This window comes from Acomys russatus, chromosome 21, assembly GCF_903995435.1.
Source record: "Acomys russatus chromosome 21, mAcoRus1.1, whole genome shotgun sequence".
Taxonomy (NCBI): Eukaryota; Metazoa; Chordata; class Mammalia; order Rodentia; family Muridae; genus Acomys; species Acomys russatus.
Window position 1 is genome coordinate 29,087,170 of NC_067157.1, and position 25,686 is coordinate 29,112,855.

The window sequence follows — 25,686 nt, forward strand, 5'->3', positions numbered from 1 at the left end:
TAGGTCTTTCTCAAAAGAGGGATGTTTTAAAAGAAGAGAAACCAGCCGGGGGTGATGGCGCACACCTTTAATCCCAGCACTCGGGAGGCAGAGGCAGGCGGATTGCTGTGAGTTCGAGGCCAGCGTGGTCTACAAAGTGAGTCCAGGATGGCCAAGGCTACACAGAGAAACCCTGTCTCAAAAAAAAAAAAATAAATAAATAAATAAATAATAAAAGAAGAGAAACCGTCCTCTCCTATTAATGGGCCGCCTCCTGTTCTCAGCAGGCAGTTTGCACACAAAACTACTACTGACTTCAGTGGGAATTCTGCTGAGAAGTAAGACAGGATAGATAGATAAAATTAGGCAAAATCCACACGATTACTCTCTGCCATCGCTACTCCTCCACTTCGCCAACAGGCTACAAAGAGCACACACCTGAGGTTTGATGGTGGCTCTCACACCAAACTGTAGAAATGATCACCCTAGCCCAGAGAGGTGGCACAGCCTCTCTCTCTAAAAGTTATGTCACACCAACAGCCTGAGGAGAGGATTGCTGGTGCTCTCCAAGACCCAGGATTCCACTGCAAGGCAGCCCCACCAATGGCTTCTCCTAGCAGGAGCCTGCACACAAACCGAATAGCAGAGAGGGAAACCTGTACAAATATTGAGAATTCCTAAACATCATCTCCCACAGGCAGGAAACGGATCGACTTTCCCTCAAATCCACGGGGATGTCTGACAGGGTAGGCTAAAATGCTGCGAATGCTGTGTTATACGCCAGTAAGGAACACAGAGGTAATGTACTCCCACAGAAGAATACAAAAAACGGATAAAGGGCTGAAGACAAATGAATGGAGAAAACTGTGTCAGTTTTTGTTTTCTTTTTCTTTTTCTTTTTTAGCTAGTCACATCAACAAAAACATAACGCCCTTGCACATCCAGACATTTCACACGCAAGTTAGTTCAAGAAACAGAAAAACCTTCATTCTGAAAGGGAAAAATATTTGTACACTGCACCTAAGTTCCATCTTCCCGACCACTCACCCAGGGACCTTAAAAAACAGACACTGCTGTTCAAGGGATGGAGAGATTTACTGAAGGGCTTCCTCATTTTGTACCCAAGGCTCCACACTCAGACCACTCCCCAAAATTACACACTGTAGGCAATAGCTCTTCTAACCTCACCACCCCGCCCCCGCGCCCAAAAAAGAAAGAAAAAGGAAAAAAAAAAAAAAAAAAACTTGGCCCCGCCAGAGCCTGGCATCTGGGGACACTTAGTGACTAAGGTCCACCGCAGACGTCTGGGGTCGGGGATGGGGGGTCCCCGGACGCCAAGCTCAACGCCACCGGCTCCGTTATTTCCTCCATGCCCTGCAGCTCCCCTAAATTGCTCCCATCCCTCGGCTGCCAGAGGAGGAGAAAAGGAAGCCATCAGCGGTTGGATGGCCTGGTGTCAGAGCTGGAAGGCTCACCGCAGAAAATGTGCGTGCGTGCCCGCAGCTCCCAGACCCTGCAGTCCCAAGGCTAGGGGCGGAGGGTCGCCCGCGTGGGCCCGACCTGCGACGCGCGTGGAGTAGGGGGCGGCGGCGCCCTCTCGGGCTCTCGCAGAGCCCACGAGCGCCACGGGCCCGCGTCCGGAGACCCCGAGCCGTGCTACCCGGGAAGGCGCCGCCGCGGCCGAGGCCCCCCCAATACCCCGCACCCAGGATGAAGCTGCCGCGAACCTCAGTCGCGGCTCATCGGGACCGGGACGCGTGACTCCTGGGAACGGCGCGTCAGTCCTCGGCTAGGAGGGAGCAGGGCCCACAGCCGCCCCCTCCCCCGCCTGGGATGGCCGTCCCGGGCTTCCTGCCGGGGTCGGCTTCCCGCCTGCAGCCTGCTGGGACGCCGCCCGCCACCCCCGCAGCCCGCTCGCCTCCTTACCCCGACACCGCCCCTCTCGAGTTTGCTCGCCCCGGGACGCGTCCCGCTTCAGTCCCGGCCGCCGGCCTTCCGCGCTCGCCGTCCGCCTCCACCCTCTGCTAGGTTTCAAATTGAAATTCCCTGGCTGGGACCGTCAGAGAGCTCGCCGCGTAGGCCCCGCCCCCACCCAGCGGAAGCCCCGCCCCTCTTCCCCGAGCCCGGCACGCCCCGGGCGCGGAAACCCCCCACGGGCAGGCCACGCCCCCCCGCGGGCAGACCACGCCCACGGCGCCGGCTGGCGTGGGCTGGGGTTGGAGGGCCGTCCGGAGGAATTCGAGCTGCTCCCAGGCTGAGTGCTCCTGCTGCAGGGGCGCGCTTAGCCCTCGGAGCGACCCTGAAGATGGTGACTGCCCGTGCGTGCGTGTGTGTGTGTGTGTGTGTGTGTGTGAGTCGTTCTTTCTGAGAATCCTGGCCTTAAATGCCCTCTCAACTTCTGAAAGTTCTTTCTTCAGAGTGTTTTCACTGACTAAACCTTCACTGGGTGCCTATTTCGTGGTAGATGGTAGAGCAGGTCCAGGAAAGCGAGTAAGGGAAGCTGGGTCCCCCTTCAGTCTGCAGTGAAAGAAGTGCTTTCACAGGAAAGGCTTGAAAAGAAACCATTTATTTCCTCCTGTGGGAGAGGCAGGAGAGATTGGGCAAACCCTAGTGGAGGAGAGGAGCTTGATGCTTAGCCTTAAGTGTCAGGATTTCTCCAGGAGCAGGATTGGGAACCTGGGTTACAGAGAAATGAGGCAGTGTCTAATATATTTGACATGCAAAAGTTCATATATATATATAGTGAGATCGTGGAAAGTTTTACACACGCGTAGAGTCTCCCCCGGGTCTTTTGTGCAATTAGACTTCAATCTCCTCTACTTATTTCATCTTTTCTCAGCGTTGCATGTCAAACTGTCAAAAATGTCAGTCAGCTCCCTGCCTCCAGCATCTGCGCCCAAGTCATTTTCTTCCTCCTACCTCTAATAAAATCACCTTTGCCAAAGTCACCTTTTCTTTCCTGAACATCATAAAATTAACAATATCAGATGAACCCTCAATAGCAACATGGGTGATAGTTTCCAGGTAACACACATTCGTGTATTTCATCAGTTGGTCCTCACCGTAACTATGAAGAAGGTGGCTACACCAAAAGGAAAAGAGTTGGGGAAATAAGCTGCTTGCTGAAATCATGCTTGTAAATAATAAAGCTATTGCAGTGATGGCTAGCATTTGTTGCGTGCCTGGAACTCAAGGTGAGTTATTTGACTGCAGTACAGACACTAAGTACACAAGATAAATTTGGTAAGGTATGTACCACGTACTGGAGTCCTGATTACATACATTTCTAGTAAAGAAGAGCCTGGAATCAGTGTCCATACTCTGTTGCAGTAAGGAAATAACTTAGAAGAGTTGCTTGCTTATGGCACCCTAGGTTTTTGTCCATGGTCACTCAACCCTTTGCTTTGGGTGGGTGCCAAGGCATCATGGCAGAAAGCACATGGAACAAATCTTCTTACCTCATGGAAGCTGAGAAGCAAAAGTTGGGAGACCTGGGTCCTAACACACCCTCCAATGATGTACACCTCGTGACCCAACTTCCTGCAGTCGGGCTTGACATGCAAAAGTTCCCCCTCGTCAACTGGGGACCAAGCCTGTCAGCACATGAGCTTCAGGGAAAGACTTAAGTCCTGGGCCACAGAGGCAGCAACCATAAAACTGATGAAACAAGCTTCAAGATTCATTATCTTCCCAGACCTTGAAACTAAATATTTGTGATTTTGACTCCATATTAAGAATAAGAGGGGCTGGAGAAAATGCTCAGCAGTTAAGAGCACTGGCTACTCTTCCAGAGGACACAGGTTCAATTCCCAGCACCCACATGGCAGCTCACAACTGTCTTTAACTTCTGTAACTCCCTCACACAAAAACATACAGGGCAGGCAAAACATCAATGTTTATAAAATAAATAATAATAAAAAAAAGAATAAGACATACAAACTGTTTTCATTTTTGTTGAGACACACATTCACTGTGTTGACAAGGCTGGCCTAGAGTTCCTGGGTTCAGGAGGTCTTCCTACCACATGCCACAACACTGAACTTAATCATGGCAGTTTCGGGGTCCATAAAACCTTGATCCACACAGCTGTAGAGATGACATGGTGGCTAAGAGTCCTGCCGTGCAACTGTAACCACAGGACCTAAATTCAGACCCTAACATCCAGGCAAGAAGCCAGGCAGAGTGTCCCAGGTGCTTATAACCCTAGCATGGTGGGGGTGGAACCTGAGGGCTCAGTGAGGCTGGTCCACTACCAGCCTCAGCCAAAACACCAAAGGGCCTATGGAGCTCAGAGAGAAACCCTGCCTCAAAGGAATGAGGTTGAAAATGATAGGACGACTGACACCCCTCTTGGGGTGTCAACTATAAGCAAATGGTTTTTAAAATACCAATGCAAACTTGTAAAAGGAACATACATATTAATAATAAAATATAATGTTATTATAGAAAAGATGCTAATATATTATTCTCTGCCTCACTGTGTGAATCATTTCTGCACGCTCTTGTTTTTCAGGGGGAGAGGTTGAGACATGGTATTGAGCTCCTGGGTAGCTGTTCTGGATAGTTTTATGTCAACTTGACAAAAGGTAGTCTTAGAAGAGGAAACCTCAATTAAGGAAAATGCCCCCATCAGATCGGCCTGTTTCCAAGCCTGTGGTACATTTTCCTGATTGATGACTGATATGTATGGGGAGGGCCCAGCTCAGTGTGGGCAGTGCCATTCCTGGGCTGGCAGTCCTGAGTGCTATTAAAAACAAAACAACAGACAAACAAAATCAACTGCCTAAAAGTCTGGTGGTGTTGGTGCACACCTTTAATCCCAGCATTCTGGAGTCAGGGACAGGAAGATCTGATCTACAGAACAAGTCCAGGACAGCAAGAGCTACACAGAGAATCCCTGTCTCAAAACGAGAGAGAGAGAGAGAGAGAGAGAGAGAGAGAGAGAGAGAGAGAGAGAGAGAGAGAGAGAGGAAGAAAAAAGAAACGGAAAGTGCAGAGCTAACATTTCAATTATGACAGCAATAGAAAGCTCTCTGAGACAGCAGCCCACACTGGCCTTGAGTTTGCTATCTGGTAAAGGCTACCTCCATTTCTCACAAGTTGGAAGTACAGGCGCATGCCATTGTACCAAGCACTATGCCACTTTTAAAGAATATTAATGAGATAATTATATCCACAAATGGCTTCCTTTGATATGGGAGCCGAAAAGATTTAGCTTGAAGAAATGATTTAAAGGTTATTACCAAATATGTAAAGGTGTGTATTGTGAAAAAAGGGGAGAGGAAAAAGAGAGAAAAAGAAGAGAGAGAGATAGAGAGAGAGAACCAACTGGACTCTACCTAGTAGAAAATAAGCATTCCATCCTTTCTTTTTCTTTGGAAATTTCATATATGCATAGAACATCTTTCCATCAAAACCACATCCCATTCCCTCCCTCAGACTCCTCTCCTAATTGCCCACTGACACTTTTCTCTCCCAATGTCATAGCCTCTTCTTAAAAAAAAAAATTAATTAATTTATGTGTATGAGTGTTTTGCCTGCATGCATGCCTGTGTACCATGTGCATACAGTACACACAGAGGTCAGAAAAAGGTGTTAAATCCACTGGGATTGATTGGAGTTACAAGTAGCTATAAGCTGCCCCGTAGGTACTAGGAGTTGAACCCAGGTCCTCTGGGAGAGCAGCCAATACTTTTAACCACCTGCCATCTATCTCTCTAGCCTCGTGGGCTCTCTCTGTCTCTGTCTCTGTCTCTCTCTCTCTCTCTCTCTCTCTCTCTCTCTCTCTCTCTCTCTCTCTCTCTCTCTCTCTCCCTCTCTCTCTCTCTCTCTCCCTCTCTCTCTCTCCCTCTCTCTCTCTCTCTGTCTCTCTGTGTGTGTCTCTCTCTGTCTCTTTGTGTCTCTCTGTGTGTCTCTGTCTGTCTGTCTGTCTGTCTGTCTCTCTCTCTCTCTCTCTCTCTCTCTCTCTCTCTCTCTCTATCTCTCTCTCTCATTTTGAAGCTACTGGGTGCACTTAGTTCTTCCAGTGCATGTGCACGGGCAAAGGCCATCTGCTAGTCAATAGAGATAAGGCTGCCAGGCCAGTACCAGATTGATTTCTCCATGTCCTATGAATATGGTGTCTTCAGCAATAGAGTCTTATCATCAGAGTCAGACGGATAACTGTCCTGCTTGGTTTTTGCTATCAACTTGGCATAACCGAGGAACTCAGGAAGAGGAACTCTCAACTGAAGAACTGCCCAGATCACACTGTCCCAGGACCACATCTGTCTTGACTCACGGTAGACATGGGAGAGCTCAGCCCACTGTGGAGGACAGCCTTAGGCAAACGGCCCTGAGCTAGGTGACCGTGAACCCAAGAGCTAGCTAGTGAGCAGCATTCCTCCACGGTCTCTGCTTCGGTTCTTGGTTCCAAGTTCCTAATTTGAGTTCCTGTCCTGACTTTTCTTGGTGATGGACCATTACGTGGAGGTAGAATCCGAAATTTTTTTTAAGTTACTTCTGGCCATAGAGTTTATTACAGCAACAGAAAAGTAAACTAAAGCAAAAAACAAAGAGCTGTGGCGACGTCAGAGTGTAGTACTTTAGGCTCTGTGGGACTCCAGTGACAACTCAAAAAAGAGGTACCCGAGATGTGGCACTGGTGGTTTTAGTTTGAAAGCCTGTGATGTCTGGGAGAGGCATTGTCCCCTGTTGTAGGATAGCTGTACTTAAAGGCTTTTTATGTTTGTGTATATACATACCTTAGCATGCATTCCACAGTGGTGCATTTCCATATGGCTGCTTCAAAGGTCCTAGTGTGTAAAATTATCTTTTATTCTCTGGGCTCAATTGTTGTCTTGGAAGTTAACTGCCTCCTTCTGCTAACCTAGGCCTAGTCTTGGAAGCTTCATCTAACCAAGGCGTAGGATGTTTTCAGCCTCTTTGATGGCTCTCATGGGTATGATTGCTTGACAGCCAAGTTCTGAGGAAATGTTATGTTATTATGTATTTATTCTCTATCCTCTCTCCTTTCTCCTCTTTCCTCTCCCCTCTCTGTCTGTCTTCCCCTCCCCTAACTTCTCCTCCCCCTCTTCCTTCCTCCTTCCCTCCCTTTCTTTCTGTTTATATGATACTAGAAAGATTTCAGAAATTCCCTGATTACTGTGCTCACCTTTACTTGTTCTTTCTGAGCTGCCTGGTTCAACCAAGCTGTTCTGACTCAAACTCCTCTCCTAGCTGACTTACTTAATCTGGTTTCTCTTTGCCCGGAATTGCTCTGCTTGGCCTCAAACTAACTCAGCAATCTGCTCTAACCTTCTGGCTCTTTCTCATTCTCTGGCTCATTCTGTCTTCACCTGAGTTCTCTCTCTCTGCAATCCATCTCTCTATCACTGTCCTGGTAAAAACTGCCTCCTCTGAAAAACTGCCTCTTAAGTCGCTTCCCTTTCCTCTCTCTTCTCCTGAGAGTTGGGTATATCCTATTCTGTCAAATCTTCTCTGATTTGTCACCTTTTCTACCACTCAATTAGGCATCACTTTCAAACACAGGTGCTTCCTTCTACAAGGAAGGATTTACCTTTGTTTGGGATTAAAGGCATGTGTCACCCCGCCTATATCTGAATTTTTCTTTACCCGATACTTGCTCTATACCAGGCTGGCCTTGAACTCAGATCTGTTTGCCTTTGTCTCTTAGACTAAAGGCGAGTTTGTATTCCAGTCAGATCACACAGACCTAGAAGATTTTTGGATACCTTCTTTTGCCAGCTGGATAACATAGAACTGGAAGGTCTTTGGGTGTGATCTCTTGGCAGAACAGCCATGTTCTGAATTAACATTCTTCTGCATTCATGTTAGTTACCTCTTCCTGTACTCCTGCCTCTACCCTGCCCTCCCACCCCGACCTCACTTCTCCTCCCCCCTCCACTATTTTCCTTTTCTCCTTCATACCACCTGTGTTCTATCCCCCCTCTGTTGAACACCCCTCCCCCCCATTTGTCCCTTACTGGTTTCCTGACTTCTACGAGGATTCCAGCTTAAGCACGGATATCCAAAGGCCCAAAACTAACACCCACATACTCAAAAGGACAATGCAGCATTTGTCTTTTGGGGTCTGGGTTACCTCACTCAGAATAACTATTTTTCAGCTTCACCCATTTACCTGCAAATCATTATTTTCCTTAGTAATATGAGTAACATTCCATTGTGTACATGTACCTCATTTTTCACTATTTACTCATTAGTTTCTCGGCATCTGAGCTGTTTTCATTTCCTGGCTCTTGTGAATAGAGCAGCGGTGAACATGGAGGAACAGTGATCTCTGTAGTAGGAGATAGAACCCTTTGGGAATATGCCCAGGATTGGTATAGCCTGGTCACATGGGAGATCGACAGTGATGCCTAAACTCAACACTGCTTTCCACAGTAGCTGCTACACTTTGTACCCCTACCAGTAGTGAGTGAGTGTTCCCCATCCCTCACATCCATGCCAGAATTTGCTGGCATGTGTTTTCTTGATCTCAGCCATTCTGACTGCAAAACAAAAATCTCAAAGTAGTTTTAATTTGAATTTCCCTAGTAGCTAAGGATGTTGAAGATTTTTGTAAATAATTCTTAGTCATTTGTACAAAAGCAAACAAACAAAAACTTTGTTTAGTTCTATGCCCAGCTTTGTTTTGTTTTGTTTTTTGAATTGGATTATTTGTTGTCTTGGTGGAGTTGCTTTTTGTTTTTGTGTGTTCTAAATACTAACTCTTTATGAGATGTATAGCTGACAAAGTTTTCCCCCACTTTATGGGCTGACTCATCACTTGATTGGTGGGGTCTTTTGCCCTACAGAGGCCTTTTGTTTTAATTTCATGAGCTCCTATCTATTAATTGTTCATCTTAAGCCCTACACTACTGGAGTCCTACTCAGAAGCGCCTTGCCTGTTTATGTGAATTGAAGCACATTCCCTACCTCTCTCCTGTAACAGGGTACCAGGCTGCATGCTAAGATCTGTGGGCCATTTGGAGTTTCTGTTGGGTGAGAGATAAGCATCTGGTTTCAGTCTTCTATAAGTAGATTTGCAGTTTGTCCAGCACAAACTGTTGGAAATGCTGTCTTTTCTCCAATGTGTATTTTTGGCTTTTTTTTTTTCCTTCTCAAAGTTCATGTGTCTATAGAAACATGGTCTTATAGTTGAGTCTTCAATTCTATTCCATTGATTTTTACATTACTTTTTTAATGTGTCCTGTCTTTATTATGCTAGTACCTTGTTGTTTCTAAGTGCTATAGTTCTGGATTATGATTTAAAATCAGGAACAGTGATACCTCCAGCAATGTTTTCCTTCTTCAGGACTGTTTTAACTATCCTGGGTCCTTTGTGTTTCTATGTGAATTTTAAGATTTTGTTTTGTTTTGTTTTCAGTTTCAGGGAAGAACTGTGTTGGATTTTGGGCGTGGGAGGGTGTTCATGACAGGGCTTCTGTGTTTGGAATCATACCTGGATCTCTTGAAGAGCATGGAAGAACAGCCAGTGTCCTTAGCTGAGGCAGCTCTCCAGCCCATGTTTGCTCTACCCCCGCCCCGGTTCTTGTTTTTGTTTTGTTTTGCTTTGGCTTTTGGAGACATTGTCTCACTATGTTGTCTAGTCTGACTTCAAACTCATGATCTTCTTGCCTCAGCCTCCCAAATGCTGTGGTTACCAGCTTAAAACACCATGCGCAGGTGTATAACTTTCGTTGTTGTTTTTTGGTTTGTTTGTTTGTTTGTTTGTTTTGAGCCAGGGTTTCTCTGGGTAGCCTTGGCTGTCCTGGACTCCCTTTGTAGATCAGGCTGGCCTCGAACCACGCCTGGCCCAGGTGTATAACTTTCAAGAGAAGACTCAGTGAGGACCTGGCCAACTTGAGGGGGGGTACAAGTCCCAAGAACTTTAAGGATGTGAGGAAAACAGATTGGATATGTTAGCAAACAACAGCTGGCCAATGCAAGCAAGGAAGTCTAACAGGAAGGGGAGAGGCATTTGGACAACACCCTAAATAGGAGATACTAGGCAGTTCTGACAGGCTGAAACACTGGTGGAATTACCAGGCTGTGGTTCAAGGGCAGAGCATTAATCCTCAGGAAAACAGACGGGTACTAGCGGCAGGGTCTTCTGAGACCTCAGTAACAAGTACAGGACTTGCACAGACCAAAAAGTAGGAATTTCAATACTGGACTGAGAGTTAACTCATCTGAAAGTACCACCATAGCTTCAATCGTGGGCACCAGCAGCAGCAAAAACAGACCAGCAAAGTGGCCATGCAATGTGCACATGACATCCCTAATGCCCTTACTAACTCCACGGGCTTGTGGAGAAAGCTGGGCTTACTATTACTATATTAGTGATTTATATGTGTGCCCCTGAGTGCTCGGCTCAAGCCAGAGAGACACACTGTAGTAGGGCTGGCTTGAGAACCAGCCCTTTCTTTACACAGTACGCAGACTGGAAGACCTGACAGTACAGTCTTGTACTCTGACTGACTCAAATGTTCTCAAGCATCCATGCAGACAGGCCCAATTCCTCCATCGCAAGCAACCGAGAGACCATTCCAATATCCCAGTAGAAGACACTGTCATGGCCAATCTTTGGTGTAGTTCTGTTGGGCTTCAAAACTATAAAACAACTGTTTATTTATTACCCCTGAGTCTTTTTGGCAGAAATTCAGGCAAGACTCAAAAGAATTCCTCATCTCTGTCACATGTGATGCTAGCTTGCAAGCTTCACTGTAGATAAAGAATCTAAAATGCCTCCACTCACATCTTCTGGTTGGTCCTGCCTGTTTGCTGGGGCCCCTAGTTTCTTTTCCATATAGATCCTCAGTGCATACTCAACCCTCTTTCCCTCCCTCCTTGTCAATCTGTGTGTATGTGTATCCCCGTCTTCCTTCTCCTCCTCCCTTTCCCCTCCCTACCTCTTCTGTCTTTCTATTATTCTAAATAGGGTCTCGCTATATAGCTGTGATTGGCCTGGATCTTGCCAAGGCTGGCCTTGAACTCTCAGAGTTCCCCTTGCCTGTGCTATCTGAGGGCACACTTTTCCAGTGCAGTATCTGGAATCTTCCCTCAAGCAGCCCAGCCCGTTTCCATCTTCAGTGATATTCTCTATACTTTTTCCACCAGAATCATGACAAAGCCCCTTTCCATATAAATTACAGTAAATGACAGCAATGGCCTTCTGAAAAGCCACTAAGGCTAATGACAGCCATAGTCATCTCATGTCTACCAAACGATGTCATTTCCTCCCTTGGTTGTAGCCTTTTCACTAATGAGCCCTGCTTCACCTCACTCATACAAGGAAGTGCCAGCATGCTGTTTCCTGTGAGAACCAGAGCACCACAGTTGCATGTGGGTTCTCGTGGTTAATTGCTCCTTAGGACTGAAACAGAACCAGAGGTGCCTGAGGATGCCCCTCAGGGATAGAGCATTTATGAGAGGTCCCAGGTTCAAATCCTGTCTGTAGCTGGACTTGGCTACTTCATGGCTTCTTCTCTTTCCCACACTTTATCCTCCTATATTCACCCCCTAGTACTTGATAGGAGAGAGAGAGAGAGAGAGAGAGAGAGAGAGAGAGAGAGATTTGAATCTAATTTCTTTCTTTTTGTTTCTTCTTTGAGCATGACTACTAACAAACCACAACCAACCCCCCTAAACAACCACCAACCACCAACCACCAACCACCAACCCCACCTCTGGGGCCTTAGCATTTATATACCCTCTGAAAATTCCCCAGAATTCCAAATGTCACACAATCGCAGAAGCTATCTGCAGCTGGCAAACCCACGCCTCTGCTATAGCACAATGCAAATCATACTCAGCTGCTGCAAAGCAGCCCCATGTCCCCACACCTGGGTTTAAATAGAAAATATATTCTTATAATATTTCTGTGGGGTTTTTTTTTTTCTGAGACAAAGTTTCACTGTTGTACCTGTGCCTGTCTTCGACTCCCTTAGTAGAGGAGGCTGGTTCACAACAATTTACCTACCTCTACTTCCCCAGAGCTGGGATTACAGGCGTGTGGCACTACGCCTGGCTCTGTCTTTTTTGTTTGTTTGCTTGTTTGCTTGTTTGTCGCTTTTGTTTTTAAGAAACAAAAATTCCAGAATTCTCACTACACCTAACCCTGAAAAAAGTTCCTAGAAAAGCTATGATTTGAAAGATACAACAAAGGTACATGATTTCAGTTTACCAATCTGAACATCATTTTATACCAAGTCTTGCTCTGGAAATATAAAAAGTGAATGAAACGTCATGTGCACTATTAAGTCCAGAGTCTGACAGACAATAAATATGGAAGAAAAAAAAAATACAAGGGCTCAGAAATTTCTGGTTTCTCTCTCCGGCCCTCAAAGTGTCCTCACTCCCTAACAGAGACTATATTTTGTCATTATAGTCTCAAACTGTATATAAACAACGAAGATGGAATACTAATTTATATGAATGACAAACTTCATTGATTCCAATTTTGTGCCAACTCAAGTCAGAAAATAACCACAGAATGGAGTCAGCAAAAGTTATGCTGTACTTTGATTTAGACTGATAGGTAAACAAGATGTGTTTGACCGTCTCAAGAAGAGCTCAGAGAGGGCAACAGAGATTGTAGCCCGTTCAACATTCAAAAGAGCGCAAGGAAAAGGGACTGTAGAAGGTGCGCTATGGACACGGACACCAGTTTTGCTTGATTCGGACAGACATCTTCCCATGGAGACAGAACACGGTATTTTAATAAGATCAGCATGTCCTCTGCTTGTACCTCCCACTCTACTGCACAGCCAGCTCTGCCATTCTGAGCTCTTCCCCAGGCAGTACTGTAAAGTACTTTGTTTTAAGAAAAGGGCTTCCTGCCGTGTTTTTGCAGGCTTCTCCCCCACCCCCGCCCCCATGTCTGGCCTCAGCCATCTTGCTGCCTCTGTCTCACTGTATCTAGAGTCCAGGCTTGTGTTCTCACACCTGGCTGCCTGCGCTCTTTTCACTCAGTTCAGATAAAAGCACTCTCTATGCTAGTGAGAAGAGTTGGGAAGAAAGAGACCTCAGCCCTGTTGTAGGAGTTGGCTTTTTATAATTTAGCTTAAAGAAATTTAAACGTCAAATGAATTGTAAGTATTTTCGGAGTAGAAAACTCCACCTGCTTACACTGAGCCCTATTATATTCCACACAGTTGCTTAAATACTTACTTAGAAGTGGTTTTCAGTTGCTTTTATGGCATTGTTTCCAGGGTCTTGTTTTTCATCCTGTCCTCTGGGAGTTCTCTTTATTAGAATTGTTCCATGAGCCAGTGAAAGGAGGTGTGTCACCCAACTGGAAAATAATAACCTGTTTACTTTCCCTGGCCTATTATTTTTGCTTTACTCTAGGTAAGTTTTCCCACAGGCTATATCTCCTTTACCCTGTGTGAGTTTTCAAAAAATATTTGCCACTTTGTGTGATAAATTTATATTTTTTCTTCACATGTGCACATGTCTACAGATAAAAGTATGCCATTACTCTTATTCCTCAGTTATTTATAAGAACCACCAAGTCAGATTCACACTGGTAGGCTGTTCAAAAATAAAGCATATGTACAGTGCGAAGGGAGTCAGAGAGATGGGCATTTCCTACACGTTCCCTTTAAAGTTAGTAATCATTCTAAACACAAAATAAAATGGTGGTTGACATATATTAAGTACAGTTGTTCATGTAAGCAATTAAAAATAACTACAATATTTAATTATGACAATCAAACTTTCTTTTAAAAAAAGCACACACACACAACTTTTTTCAAGCAGCTGTGATACATGCCTGTATTCTAGCACAAAGAGAGCTCTAGGTAAGCCTGGGCTACAGATAGAACCACTGTTTCAGTAAACAAAACAAAAACAAAGCAAAAAAGACATAGAAAATTCTCAGAAGTGACAGTAAGAGTTGGTAAGTTAGATAGCAGCCATTAACAGGAAGAAAGAAGCAAATGTTAGCTGTGGATGGTGGCACCTGCCTGTGATCCCGGCACTCGGGGAGGCAGAGACAGGAGGATCTCTGAGTTTGAGGCCAGCCTGGTCTACAAGGCAAGTTCAGGACAGCCAAGACTACACAGAGGAAACCCTGTCCTTTTTTTTTTTTTTTTTTTTTTTTTCTGAGACAGGGTTTCTCTGTGTCATCTTGACCATCCTGGACTTGCTTTGTAGACCAGGCTGACCTCAAACTCACACCGATCCACCTGCCTCTGCCTCCCAAATGCTGAATTAAAGGCGTGCACCACACCGAAACCCTGTCTTAAAACAGAACCAAAAAAAACATTTGGTTTGGTTTGGTTTGGCTTTCCGTGACAGGGTCTCTCTGGATTAGCCTTGGCTGTCCTGTACTCACTCTGTAGATCAGAACAGCCTTGAATTCACAACGATCCACCTGCGTCTGCCTCCCAAATGCTGGCATTAAAGGCATGTGCCACCATGCTCGGCTAACCAAACAAATGTTAATCGCCATATCTTTGCTATTTTAAAATGGGTTATAATATTTTGACACAATTTGAAAGACAGTCAAGAATGAAAATATTCTAAAATTCACATATAAAGGCCTTATAGAAGCAAAGAGCTATCATCACTTGCAGTTCATACAGAATTTTTCTCAATATCTTTTGTTATTGTTGTCGTTGTTGTTTTAAATAATACAAATGCTTTATTTAAAAATTGCAGGTCATCCCATGGGTTAAGTGGTAGAAATCTAGGACCCAGCAGCAGGGCCAGCACAAGGTCGGAGCCTCTCTTTCTGACTCTAATAGGGTGAGCAGATCACCCTCTCAAACTGGGCATTTGACCTTTCAGATGATAGAGCAGCTGGTGTCATCCATCAATTCCACACGCACCTGAGTGCGCTGGCCGTGTGAGCCGGGCCTGCTGGGCACTTTGGTTACCCTAGCTAGCTTAATGGGCTGCATGCAGCTTGTGTCCATGATAGCGGCAGTCTGGCAGAGAGCTTGTTTGTTTGTTTGCTTGCTTGCTTTAAAGCTAAAAAAGTAAATTTAGTTGTGAAATGACCTTGGAGAATTGGTGCCTGAGAGTCAGGCCATTTATTTCTACTGAAATGTTATCTTATTTTTAAATTTTATTTTATATGTATGAGTGTTTTCTTTGCATGTATTTCTGTATGCCATGTGTTTGCAATGACCACAGAGGCCAGAAGAAGCCACCAAATCCCATGGGACTGGAGTTACAGACTGTTGTGAAATGAGTACTTACTGAGAACTGAACCTGGGCTGGCTGGAGGAGCAGCCATTGCTCTGAACTATTGAGTCATCTTCCCAGCCCACTTTCACTATTGTTTTGGAGATTTAGAAATGGAACTTTGGCCAGAGGAGATGCCTTGGCAAGTACGAAAAGTTCAATTGGGAGAGTGGCACATGTAGTCCCAGGGTTGGGGAGGCAAAGACAGGATGCTAAGAAGTCTCTGACAATCTTGCCTTGCCCATTTGGTAATACCCAGAGCAATGAGAAACCCAATCTCAAAAACAAGGTAGATGTCGCCAGCAGTGGACATGGAGGTAGACCAGTGTGCTTGTGCATAGCTCCCACGAGCATGCCCACACTCAACACACACATACACACACACACACACACACACACACACACATACACACACACACACACACACACACACACACTTAAAATGAATAACACACACAAAAAAGTTATGGAATTCATGCTATTGCCATAACATGAAAATTATGAGAGAGAGAGAGAGAGAGAGAGAGAGAGAGAGAGAGAGAGAGAGAGAGGATGAATTACAATCATTGCCTCAACAGGAAAACTTTCCTCCCTAGACAGATGCTTATTTATTTTGACATTATCTGAAGTCCAAGTAACTTGTTTAACTCTGTTAGCAGTGGCCTGAGGTTGACAACTACATTCGCGTTGACCTTCTCACTCTTTGATGCCATTCAGCCTCCCAATCAGTTGGTAAACATTGAGATGAAGAGCTACGGGCATGGGAAGTCATTTTGCCATTATTTCTTTCTCATTTCCTTTATAACCTTATACAAACATCTATAATCCCATACTTATTGTGAGACTATAAACATGAACACTGCTTTGAAGTTATGACTTCAAAAAGTTTCTGACATTGCGAGGTCCAGGGTGGAGAGAAGACATACTGCATGGTAAGTCCTATTTCATCAGCCAAGAACTCCAACAATCTTCAAACTCTCAAAACAAAATTATCTGAACATCTGGAAGCCATTAGAGCTGAGGAAGTGATGCCACGGTTATGCTTGGAAAGGCATTTTCATTATAAATTCCTTCAAGACAGATCTGGGAAAAGTAAAACTAAGTTTGCCATTACCGCTTTACTTGTGTTTCTCTTACTAATTAGATGTATTGTAACCAAGACATGAGATTCCTCAGGGAAAGCGTCGGCTTAGTGCTGGATCTGGAAGAGTAAAGTGGACGCAGGATCATGGGATGCTCAGTATATAGTTGCCGATTTGTATGCTCACATAGGATATCACTTAAGTACATCTTGATTGGCATTAAATATATTAAAATATGATTAGGAAGGGAGGGGGGCTGTGGAGATGGCTCAGCAGTTAAGAGTACTAAAGTGCTCTTCCAGAGGTCCTGAGTTCAATTCCCAGCAGCACATGATGGCTCACAACCATCTGTGATGGTATTCTGGTATGCTTGAAGACAGAGTGCTCATAGACATAAAATACATGAATACATAAATCTCAAAGAAACAAAATATGATTGGCTTCCAAGTCAGTGAGTGCCTTCAGTTCCACTCTGTGGGAAGGAGGTAGATTGAGAGTCATTTACTCAGAGGCACGGTGTTCCTTGCAGAGAACAGCGATACCTTTATGGTGCAAGGCAAGAAAGTGAGAGGCAGACAAAGCATTGCTTATCTGAAATGCTTGTAACCAAAAGCTGTTTCAGACCTGGGACTTTTAAGTGTGGGTAATATTTGCATGTATTAAGTGTATCCACCCTGTGGCCATTGCCAGATATGTCCGAGGGTGGGACATATGTCCCTCACACATCTATGGATGACAACAGTATGTTTAATGTCCAAGGGTTGTTTCTTATGTATCATGAGCAGTTTCAAAATGGGATCTGGGTCCTAACATGAGATTCATTTATGTTGCATGTATTCCTTACATACATAAAAGGTAATTAAAATGTTTTACATTTGTTGATTTACTCTGCTCATGTTACTGTGCACGTAGGGAGGTCAGAGGACAACCTGCGGGAGCCTGGGCACTTTTTCTACCGTGCAGGTTCTCTGAGCTTGAATTCAGGCCCTCAGACTTGGCCGCAAAGGCCTTTATGAAATGGACTGTCTCACCACCCCTGAAGAAAATTTTATGTGGTATCTTTATTGTGTCTGCAAGTCACCACACAAGAGAATTTTCTGCAGTGGCTGTTGTGTTGATACTGTCGGATTTCCGCACTTTATTTATGTGCTTGTTTACTGTTTTTGATGCTAGAGATTACCTCAGAGCCTTTCACACACCAGGCATATGCTCTACATTAAACTACAATCCTAGGCCTCTTTTGTTCTGCTTTGAGCCAAGATCTCTCTAAGAAGCCCAGAGAGGCAAGGAGCTTGCTATCCTCCTGAGGAGGAAAGCCTAATACCATGAAGTGACTAGCAGTGTCCAATTATTATGCCCAATATATAATTCCTTCCCCCTCCCTTTTCAATAAGCTACGTTGGCCTTTCACTTTTAAGACCTAAGGGGATGCCACATGAAAGTCTGTGATAACTTCCTGTATACTTCCCTGTCGTTGCTAGTAATGTGACACACTAGACAGCCTTAAGAAGGCTGTGTGCTCATTCCTGGGACAGGATGCAGGAGGAAAGTGGCCAACGCATTGTGTTTACCTGTTGCATGGAGACAAGGAAGACAATGCTGGTGTCTTGAGCCCTCCTCTGAGTCATAGGATGCATCATATTTACAATATTCATTCATTTTTTACACTGTAAAGCTTGTGTCCTTCTTCTGTTGAAAAATTCTGTCACTGGCTTCTTCAGTGTGCGCAGCTGTGTTAGAGGAAAAGTGCGTGTCAGGTTTCTTTAAATGCCTGAGCTCGAAATGGATACAGCCAGCCAGGATAGATTTGGGTGCTGGTGGCAGCTATTTTAAAAACAAAAAGTGAAAGGGAAGGACCGAGGCGTATAAATAGATCAACAGCAGGGTTGCCTGAGAAACTGCTCCCTGATCCCCAGAATTGTGGAAAAGAGAGGAACACAGGAGCTGAGAGACTCAGAGCAAGGCCTGAGGCCAAAACGTACGAAAACAGAAGGCGAACTGAGAGCCCTTCTGCCGAACTGAAAATACATCAGAGAAAAGCGTCTAGGAAGAATAGAATCCAGTGACCTCGTGAGTTAAACCCTGAGAGGTAAACCTCCACAGATGGGGGCAGTTCCCTAAAAACCACTGGTCTGGCTGTACCAATTAGTCCAGAAAGAACAGCCAGGCTCCCTCTGGCTGTTGTCAGCTCCCAACTAGCTTACTCTCTGTAAAGAGTTGCTCCTACAATTGGGAGGTGTGGCTGTCTGCCATTCCCACTTTGGTGCCTGCCACATTAATTCAGGGAGTGATGGCAAAGATGCCAAAGAAATAGTTTTCCTTCTCTTTCTTTTGTATTTCTAGATAGGGTTGCTCCGTGTAGCCCTGGCTGTCCTGGAACTCCCTCTGTAGACCAGGCTGGCCTCAAACTCACAGAGATCTGCTTGCCTCTGCCTCCCAAGGGCTGGGTGAGCCATCACTGCCCGGCTTTATTTTATTTTCTTTCTAAGGTTTCATTCTGTAGTTCTTACTGGCCTGGCACTCATCAGGCAGCCCAGACTGGTCTTGCACTTGTGTCTATCCTCTTGCCTCAGCCTCCAGACTGCTGAGGCTACAAGCATGTACCACACCTGACTGAAGAAACAGGTTTTATTACTCAGTGAATATACCTTTCTTTCTTTCTTTCTTTCTTTCTTTCCTTCCTTCCTTCCTTCCTTCCTTCCTTCCTTCCTGGATATAACCTTACAACAGCTTCCGCTGTTTTGCATCTGTCTTAAAATTTTATTAAGAAATGACAATTGAGCAGTTTAGGTTCTGTTTGGTGCTAACTAGCTAATGTTTGGAGGTAAGCATTGGGTCCTGCTTCTATAGATGTGCAACTCGCATTTAAGCAAATGTTCCAGCTTCTCTGTGTTTAGATTCCCTCAAAATGTAGGCATTTTACTACTAGTGTCTATTCTAAGTGGACAGAGACAGAAAAGCTGAGACAGCCATGCTGTTGAACATTACAGTGAAGCCAGGTCACCTGAACCTCACCCATTAGCTCCGCAGGCATCGGCCTACTGACCGTACTTGCCCAGTATTTCCAGGTATTTTTCCTTTTATCACCTCAGTTGTGCTCTGCCCATGGTCTCAAGCACCGTCATCTCCCACCTGGATTACTGCAATACCCTCCTTAGTAGTGTCAGCGCTTTTGCAGATGTCAGAATTTCATCAATGCTGTAACCAGCACGAGCTTTCAAATGGAAGTCAAATCCTGTCAGATGGGATTTGGCCCACGTGCTCTCCCTTGTCCTCTTTAGCTGGTGTTCTCCCACCGTCTGTATTCCACCCACTGCTCTTCCTTCTGGAGTGCACTCGTGATGAACTCAGCTGGATTCTTCCCACGCCTAGAACCCTGTGCTGTCAGAGCATGCTTGTCCCTCAAAAGGGCCTGATGCGTTCTCTCTCTCTCTCTCTCTCCTTCAGGCATTTATTACAACATGTCCTCAGAAGAGCCTGCCCTTGCTCTTTAAAGATTCTGGAACTCTCAGCCTCAGCCTCTCTCTTTCTACACACACACACACACACACACACACACACACACACACTTATTTCTCCCTTTCTCCCTCTCTCATTACACTATTCTTTCCTTTACTATTTTTTTTTTTTTGCCTTTATTACTATATTTTTGAATTCTTGATTGTTTGAACTGTCCTCACTAGTGTAGGCTCTATAACAGCAGTGAGTCTAGTCTGTTTTGTATCTAGCCTATAATAAAGTATATGTCATAATGTAGTAGTAACTGAATTGGTAAACTAATCCAACTTCTGTCTATCCATGGATCAATCAATAAATCACTCAATAAAGTTGAAACAGAAGAATGATGGGGAAAACCATAAGATGTTCAACATACCTGTATCTATAGTACATCTGTACTCTAAGATGCATCATCTTGGATGATGTTGCTTTTTGGTGAAAGCTCATCCTGGTGGTCAGCTGAGGCCGATAAGAAAACCTTGAAATGTAGGCTTTGCCATTGGGATAATGATTCCTTAAGGTCCAGGGAAGAAGAAAAGGAAAAAGAAGTTTAGACGTCCTATTCAAATTAGAAGATAAGGAGGATAAGTGGGGTACCAACACCTCCCCTCAACACACAGGGGGAGGTTGCTATTTGTAGACAGGATATAATGTGAGGAGAACCTTAATATCACTTGTTGAGGGATGAAGAGAAGCCTCTTCATTTTGAGGTGAGCTGCCTTTATGTGGAACAGAAGGCAATGTTCCCACAGGAAAGCAGAAAGGCCCCAGGGCGTTTGGGAAATGTCTTTGTGAATCTGAATAGTATAGACAGTTTCTCTCTTTTCTAGTTTATTTATTCAACTCTAAACTTTTTATATAGTATAATCTCTTGCTTCCTGGGAGAACTTGACAGGAGGCTTGGAGATCACTGTCTCAGTGTCTCTGTGAGTAAGAAACGTATGAACTGCTTACGGAGTATTCATCTCGTCTGCCCTGTTTAGGAGAAGGCTTCTCGCTTCATTTGTGTTGCAGCATGTGTCAGAATTTTCTTCCTTGGAAAGGCGGAGCAACATTCCATTGCAATGCACATGTTTTCCATTCATTTTATCCTTCCATGAAATGATGGCTTCTTGGATTATGTCTACCTTTTGGCAATGGGAAGATGCCACTATGAATATTGGTCTACAGTATTTTGCTTTTAATTCTTTAATTTTTTGAAATTATAATTATATCATTTCCCCCTTCCCTTTCCTCCTCCCTCCAACCTCTCCCATGCACCCTCCCTTTCTATCTCTCAAATTGAGGTCTTCTTTTTAGTTGTTGTTGCACACGGATACACACATATATCCTAAATACATAAATACAACCTTTTCAGTTTATATAACATCACTCACATGTATGTTTTCAGGGAATAGTGTGTTTTTAAATAATGTACTTTTCTGCTGCTGTGATAAAATACCATGACCCAAAAAAAAAAAAACTTAAGGAACGTCTTTATTTTATTTTACGGTCCCAAAGGGATAGTGTCCTCATGGACGGCATGGAAGTGGGGGCAGGAAGTTATCACACTTACACACAGAGAGAAGGTGTAGTGGGGCAAGGGTGCAAACCCTCAGAGCCCCTGGTAGTGGATGTAAAACATGTGTTTGTTTCGATCCCAAGTGTGGGATGTGAAACAGACTTGTGTGAGGATGTGGGAGGACTGTGTGATGTTTGTTCGCTGGAAACAGACTTTTGAGAGACAACATGGTATTTGTCCACTAGAAGAGGAACTGCCTCTTGTGGGGGCATGGTCTTTGCCAACTGAGAAACATCCTAGTATGGACTCTCAGAGGCTGGGCGGTTTGGTTTTGGCATCGCTTCCTATTGTCTGGTTGTTCATCACTCCACTTCCAGATGCTCCCAGAAAGAACCGCCCCAGAGAACGCTTCAAGGTTCCTGTTCCAGCTGCTGCTCCAGAACCTGGCTGCTGCGGTTGCAGTAACTTTGCTGAATTGCTGGTTTGCTGTTTAACGGGACTGCTGGAATTCTGACGTCAAAGAGTGGAAGTGCTCCAAGGAACTGAGTCTAAAAAGGTCTACTTCTCCTGTCCCCATTAACCTCTCTTCTCTCCTATCTAGGGTAGGTGGGTTGGAAGGAAGGTGTAAGCATTAAAGAACTCCAAATAAAGTAGATTTGAAAAAGTTCAAAGCCTACAGCCCACAATGACATACTTCCTCCAGCAAGGCTGTACCCCACTAAAGGTTCCATTACCTCCCCAGAGAGCACCACTACCCGGGTATCAAGTGTTCAGGTACACCGGCCTATGAGAGATGTTTCTCACTGAAACCATCAAGGTAGCATTTACTTGTATAGAGTGATTAAAAACCCATTTATTTATAGTATGTGCATGGTGTGTGTGTGTGTTATATACATGTGTGATGTGTGTGTGTGTGTGTGTGTGTGTGTGTGTGAGTGAAATCTTTCCTATATGGAGGGTGGATTAAAACTAGCAGGATTCACCTTTCTTCTTCCACCGCCGAGTTCCAGGGATTGGATTTATGTCAGCAGGTTTGGCAGCAAGCACTTTTAACCACTGAGCCATTTCAACGGCTCCAACCTTTTAAAATTAACTGTCACCTGGCCTCTTGATAAGTTTATTTCAAATAAATGCTGGAAAGATGGCTCAGTGTTTATGAATGCTTGCTGCTTGTGTCTTCCCAAGTTCGGTTCCAAGCACCGAGGTCAAGCAGCACGCAATCTCCTGTAAACTCCAGCCCAGACGATCTGATAGCCTCTGGTCTCTGAGGGCTCCCAAACATATGTAGCATGCAGACACACATAAATAAAAATAAAAGTCAATCTTAAAAAAAAAAAAAAAGCTTTAGTTAAAAGTATTTAGTCATTTGCTCCAAAAAGCCCCCTTTTTATCAAGTAGGAAACTCAGAATGGGCCGTGGGCAGTTACAAAGAGGCTCCCACGGAGCAGGAGCCAAGAGCCGCTGGGGCTGCCCAGCAGAAAGTAGAACTCCATGCGTAAAACAACTCAACCGGAAGCTCAGTGCTAGACTGCTTACTTAGCATGCGTGGGTTCCAGAGTTCCATCTCTGGCACAGAAAAACAAAGCAAAGCAAAGGAAAACAAAACAAAGAAAACAAACAAAAGCACCTCAACTCAATCAACCTCTGGACTTGGGCCCAGACATGGAATTTTTTTGTTTTTTGTTTTGTATTTCCCAAACCTCCCTGGCTAATTGTATTATGGAGCATAGATTGAGAACCCCTCCTTCAGGGGAATATGGTGTCAATCATCAGAAATACAAGCAACTTAACTCCTTCAGAGAACCAGGTGGGGGTGAGGGGTGTCTTATTGTGGCTAACCTACAGATAACTCCGATCCTCTGAAGTTGCCAGAGAGGGTTAATTCCATGGATTATGGCTACCAACGTCAGACTTGGATTAGAGTGCTGAAACATGCATAGAGGGCCCCGAGGCCAGGAGAGCTGTGCCAATAAAAGCAAACGAGTAAGCTACGCGAGGTGGGGCACACTTGTAATCCCAGCACCTGACAGGTAGAGGCAGGAGGATCAGGAGTCCAAGAATGCCGGGTGCGGTGGCGCACACCTGGAATCCCAGCACTCAGGGAGGCAGAGGCAGGCGGATCTCTGTGAGTTCAAGTCCAGCCTGGTCTACAAAAGCGAATCCAAGACAGGCGAGGCTACAACAGAGAAACCCTGTCATGAAAAACCAAAACCAAGGCTAAAACAGAAACAAAACCAGTTCAAGACCACAGGAGCTGGAGAGGTGGCTTAATGGTTAAGTGCAAGGAACTCAGGTTTAATCCCAGCACCTGTAACTCCAGTTCCAGCGGGACTCCCTCTTTTGACCTCTTGACAGAACTTCCAGCTCATTGCTCCTAGACAGCCACAGGCAACTCACTCACGTTCCATACTACAGCTGTATCCTGTGGGTTTTATTTGTATTTTTATTTATTTCTATTTTATTATTACTGGGTCACGTTTCCAGGCTTGTCTGGGTCATGTTCCCAGGCTTAGGCCGAGAAAGCCTTTTAGTTGTTTTTCGAGACAGGGTTTCTCTGTGGAACAGCCCTGGCTGTCCTGGACTCACTTTGTAGACCAGACTGGCCTCAAACTCACAGAGATCCACTCATCTGTGCCTCCCAAGTGTTGGGATTAAAGGCGTGTGCCACCACGCCCAGCTTGTACCCTGTACTTAAAATAAATAAATAAATAAATAAATAAATAAATAAGCTAAAACAAAAGAAAACTTCCACCAGCAAAACAAAAATAAAACAGACAATGAACAACAAAAAACAAAAAAACAAAAAACCAAACCAAAACAAAACAAAAATACAATTAAGCGATTCTAGAGGGAAAGTTGAGTACCAAACCCTGTGCTGTGGATTGAGTATTGTGACACTTTGCCCCTATGACCACCATATTGAAAGGCTCATTCTCAGTGCCAACGTTTGGAGACGGACCTTAGATGGATGGTTTATGGCTTTGATTTTGGATGATCCCCAAAGTCCTGTGTGCCAGGGCTGGGCATATGGCTCAAGGTAGAGGCCCAGGCTTTGATCCTTAGCCAGTCACAGGCCAAAAGCGACAAGGCCAACTGAGGATGGAGACCCCCAAACTGGGAGCTGAGATAACCTTTTCTTCTTATAAGCAGTTCACCTCAAGTATTTTGTTATAATGACAGCAAGCTGACAGTAACAGAAGATAATAAGGTAGATGGGGCTCTGAAGGTAGACCAGGGATTAGTGTCTTAAGAGATGTTAGAAAATGCTCTCTCTCTCTCTCTCTCTCTCTCTCTCTCTCTCTCTCTCTCCTGCACACACTAAAAACAGACTACATAAAACAGGGTATGGTGACACATTTACTCAGGAGGCAGAGCCAGGTGGAAAATCCTGTGCCAAACTCAGTTGGAAATCAGAATGAGATATATGACATCCATGAAGGGGGGGGGGAGCACATCTTTGTCCCTCACAGAGCTCCTTACATCCTTAGAGTTTCCAGACGATAGGTGGCATTTAGTAAACCTGAGATAATTTCAGAATGCGGCTGGTTTCCTGACGAATGACCCCTATGATCAGAGAGGCTTACATCCCGTTTGTCAGGGAGAACTGAGATCGCAGGTGGGAAGCTGTGGCTTCCTCACCTCCCTCACCTGCAGCTGAGGAGCCGCTTTGATCTTTGGCAGAATCTGCGGGTGCACAGTTTTCTGATCAGGGTGCTCTGTCATCTTGTATGCCTCCTTCTCTGGGTCAAAGATCTCACCCTCCTGGTGCCTGGGCTTGCTCAGATGCTTCTTGAAGTAAGCGTCATGACTCAGGTGTTTGGGGATTTTAACCTTCCTGATATCAGCTTTTGTAGAGGTGGCGATGACAAACTGCTGGTGTGCTCTGCGCCCAGGAACTCTGTTGAGGACAAGAGGTCCAGTCACAAGCAGCAAGTTGCTTCCAAGTTGCTTCAGGAAAACCACTCTCTTGCCCCTGTGGTGCCCAGTGAGGATGATCAGGGTGGTCCCAGGAGTGATGCTGACAGGAAGCATTCTCACGTGCTGACTGAAGGGCTTTTTGCCATAGCTCAGCAGCTTCTGAGACACCTCTTCAGTACAATAGTACCTAGGCATTTTTTGAAGCTTCGCCACTCGGGCACCACCATTCTTGTCACCACAGACTGCTTTTGTGATGGTAGCAAGGACCTTTTCCTTTTCCTTCTTCTTCTTCTCAACCTTGGACTTTGAAGCTGAGCGTTTCCTTTTAAAACAAGGCCTTTCTGGAATACATCGCAGATCGGGAGTACCTGCACCAGCAGCCGGGGCACCAGAGGCAGCAGCAGCACCACCAGCCTTCTTGGTTCTTCTTCGTGTAAGGCTTCTCGCCTTTTTCACCCGCCATCTTGAAAGATGGGAAGGCTTAAATTCTTTTGATCTACTCTGATGTTCTGG

At 45.0% G+C, this 25,686-nt stretch overlaps 2 protein-coding genes across 21 annotated transcripts in view; both read right to left on the reverse strand.

Moving 5' to 3' along the window:
* The window catches only part of Epb41l2 (erythrocyte membrane protein band 4.1 like 2), a 144,067-nt gene extending 142,006 nt beyond the window's left edge, over positions 1-2,061 (reverse strand). For 19 of the 20 annotated variants that reach the window (XM_051164529.1, XM_051164528.1, XM_051164527.1 and 16 more), the window contains exon 1: positions 1,906-2,061. The gene's annotated coding sequence lies outside the window, so the exon portion shown is untranslated. The remainder of the gene's footprint in view (positions 1-1,905) is intronic. The other variant, XM_051164510.1, reaches the window with a different exon arrangement.
* Positions 1,451-25,636, reverse strand: LOC127204961 (60S ribosomal protein L6-like). The gene is given in 4 exon segments (XM_051164078.1): positions 1,451-1,768; positions 3,438-3,572; positions 24,904-25,503; positions 25,505-25,636. Coding segments are annotated over 4 exon segments (1,185 nt in total).
* Positions 25,637-25,686: the final 50 nt, after the last annotated feature.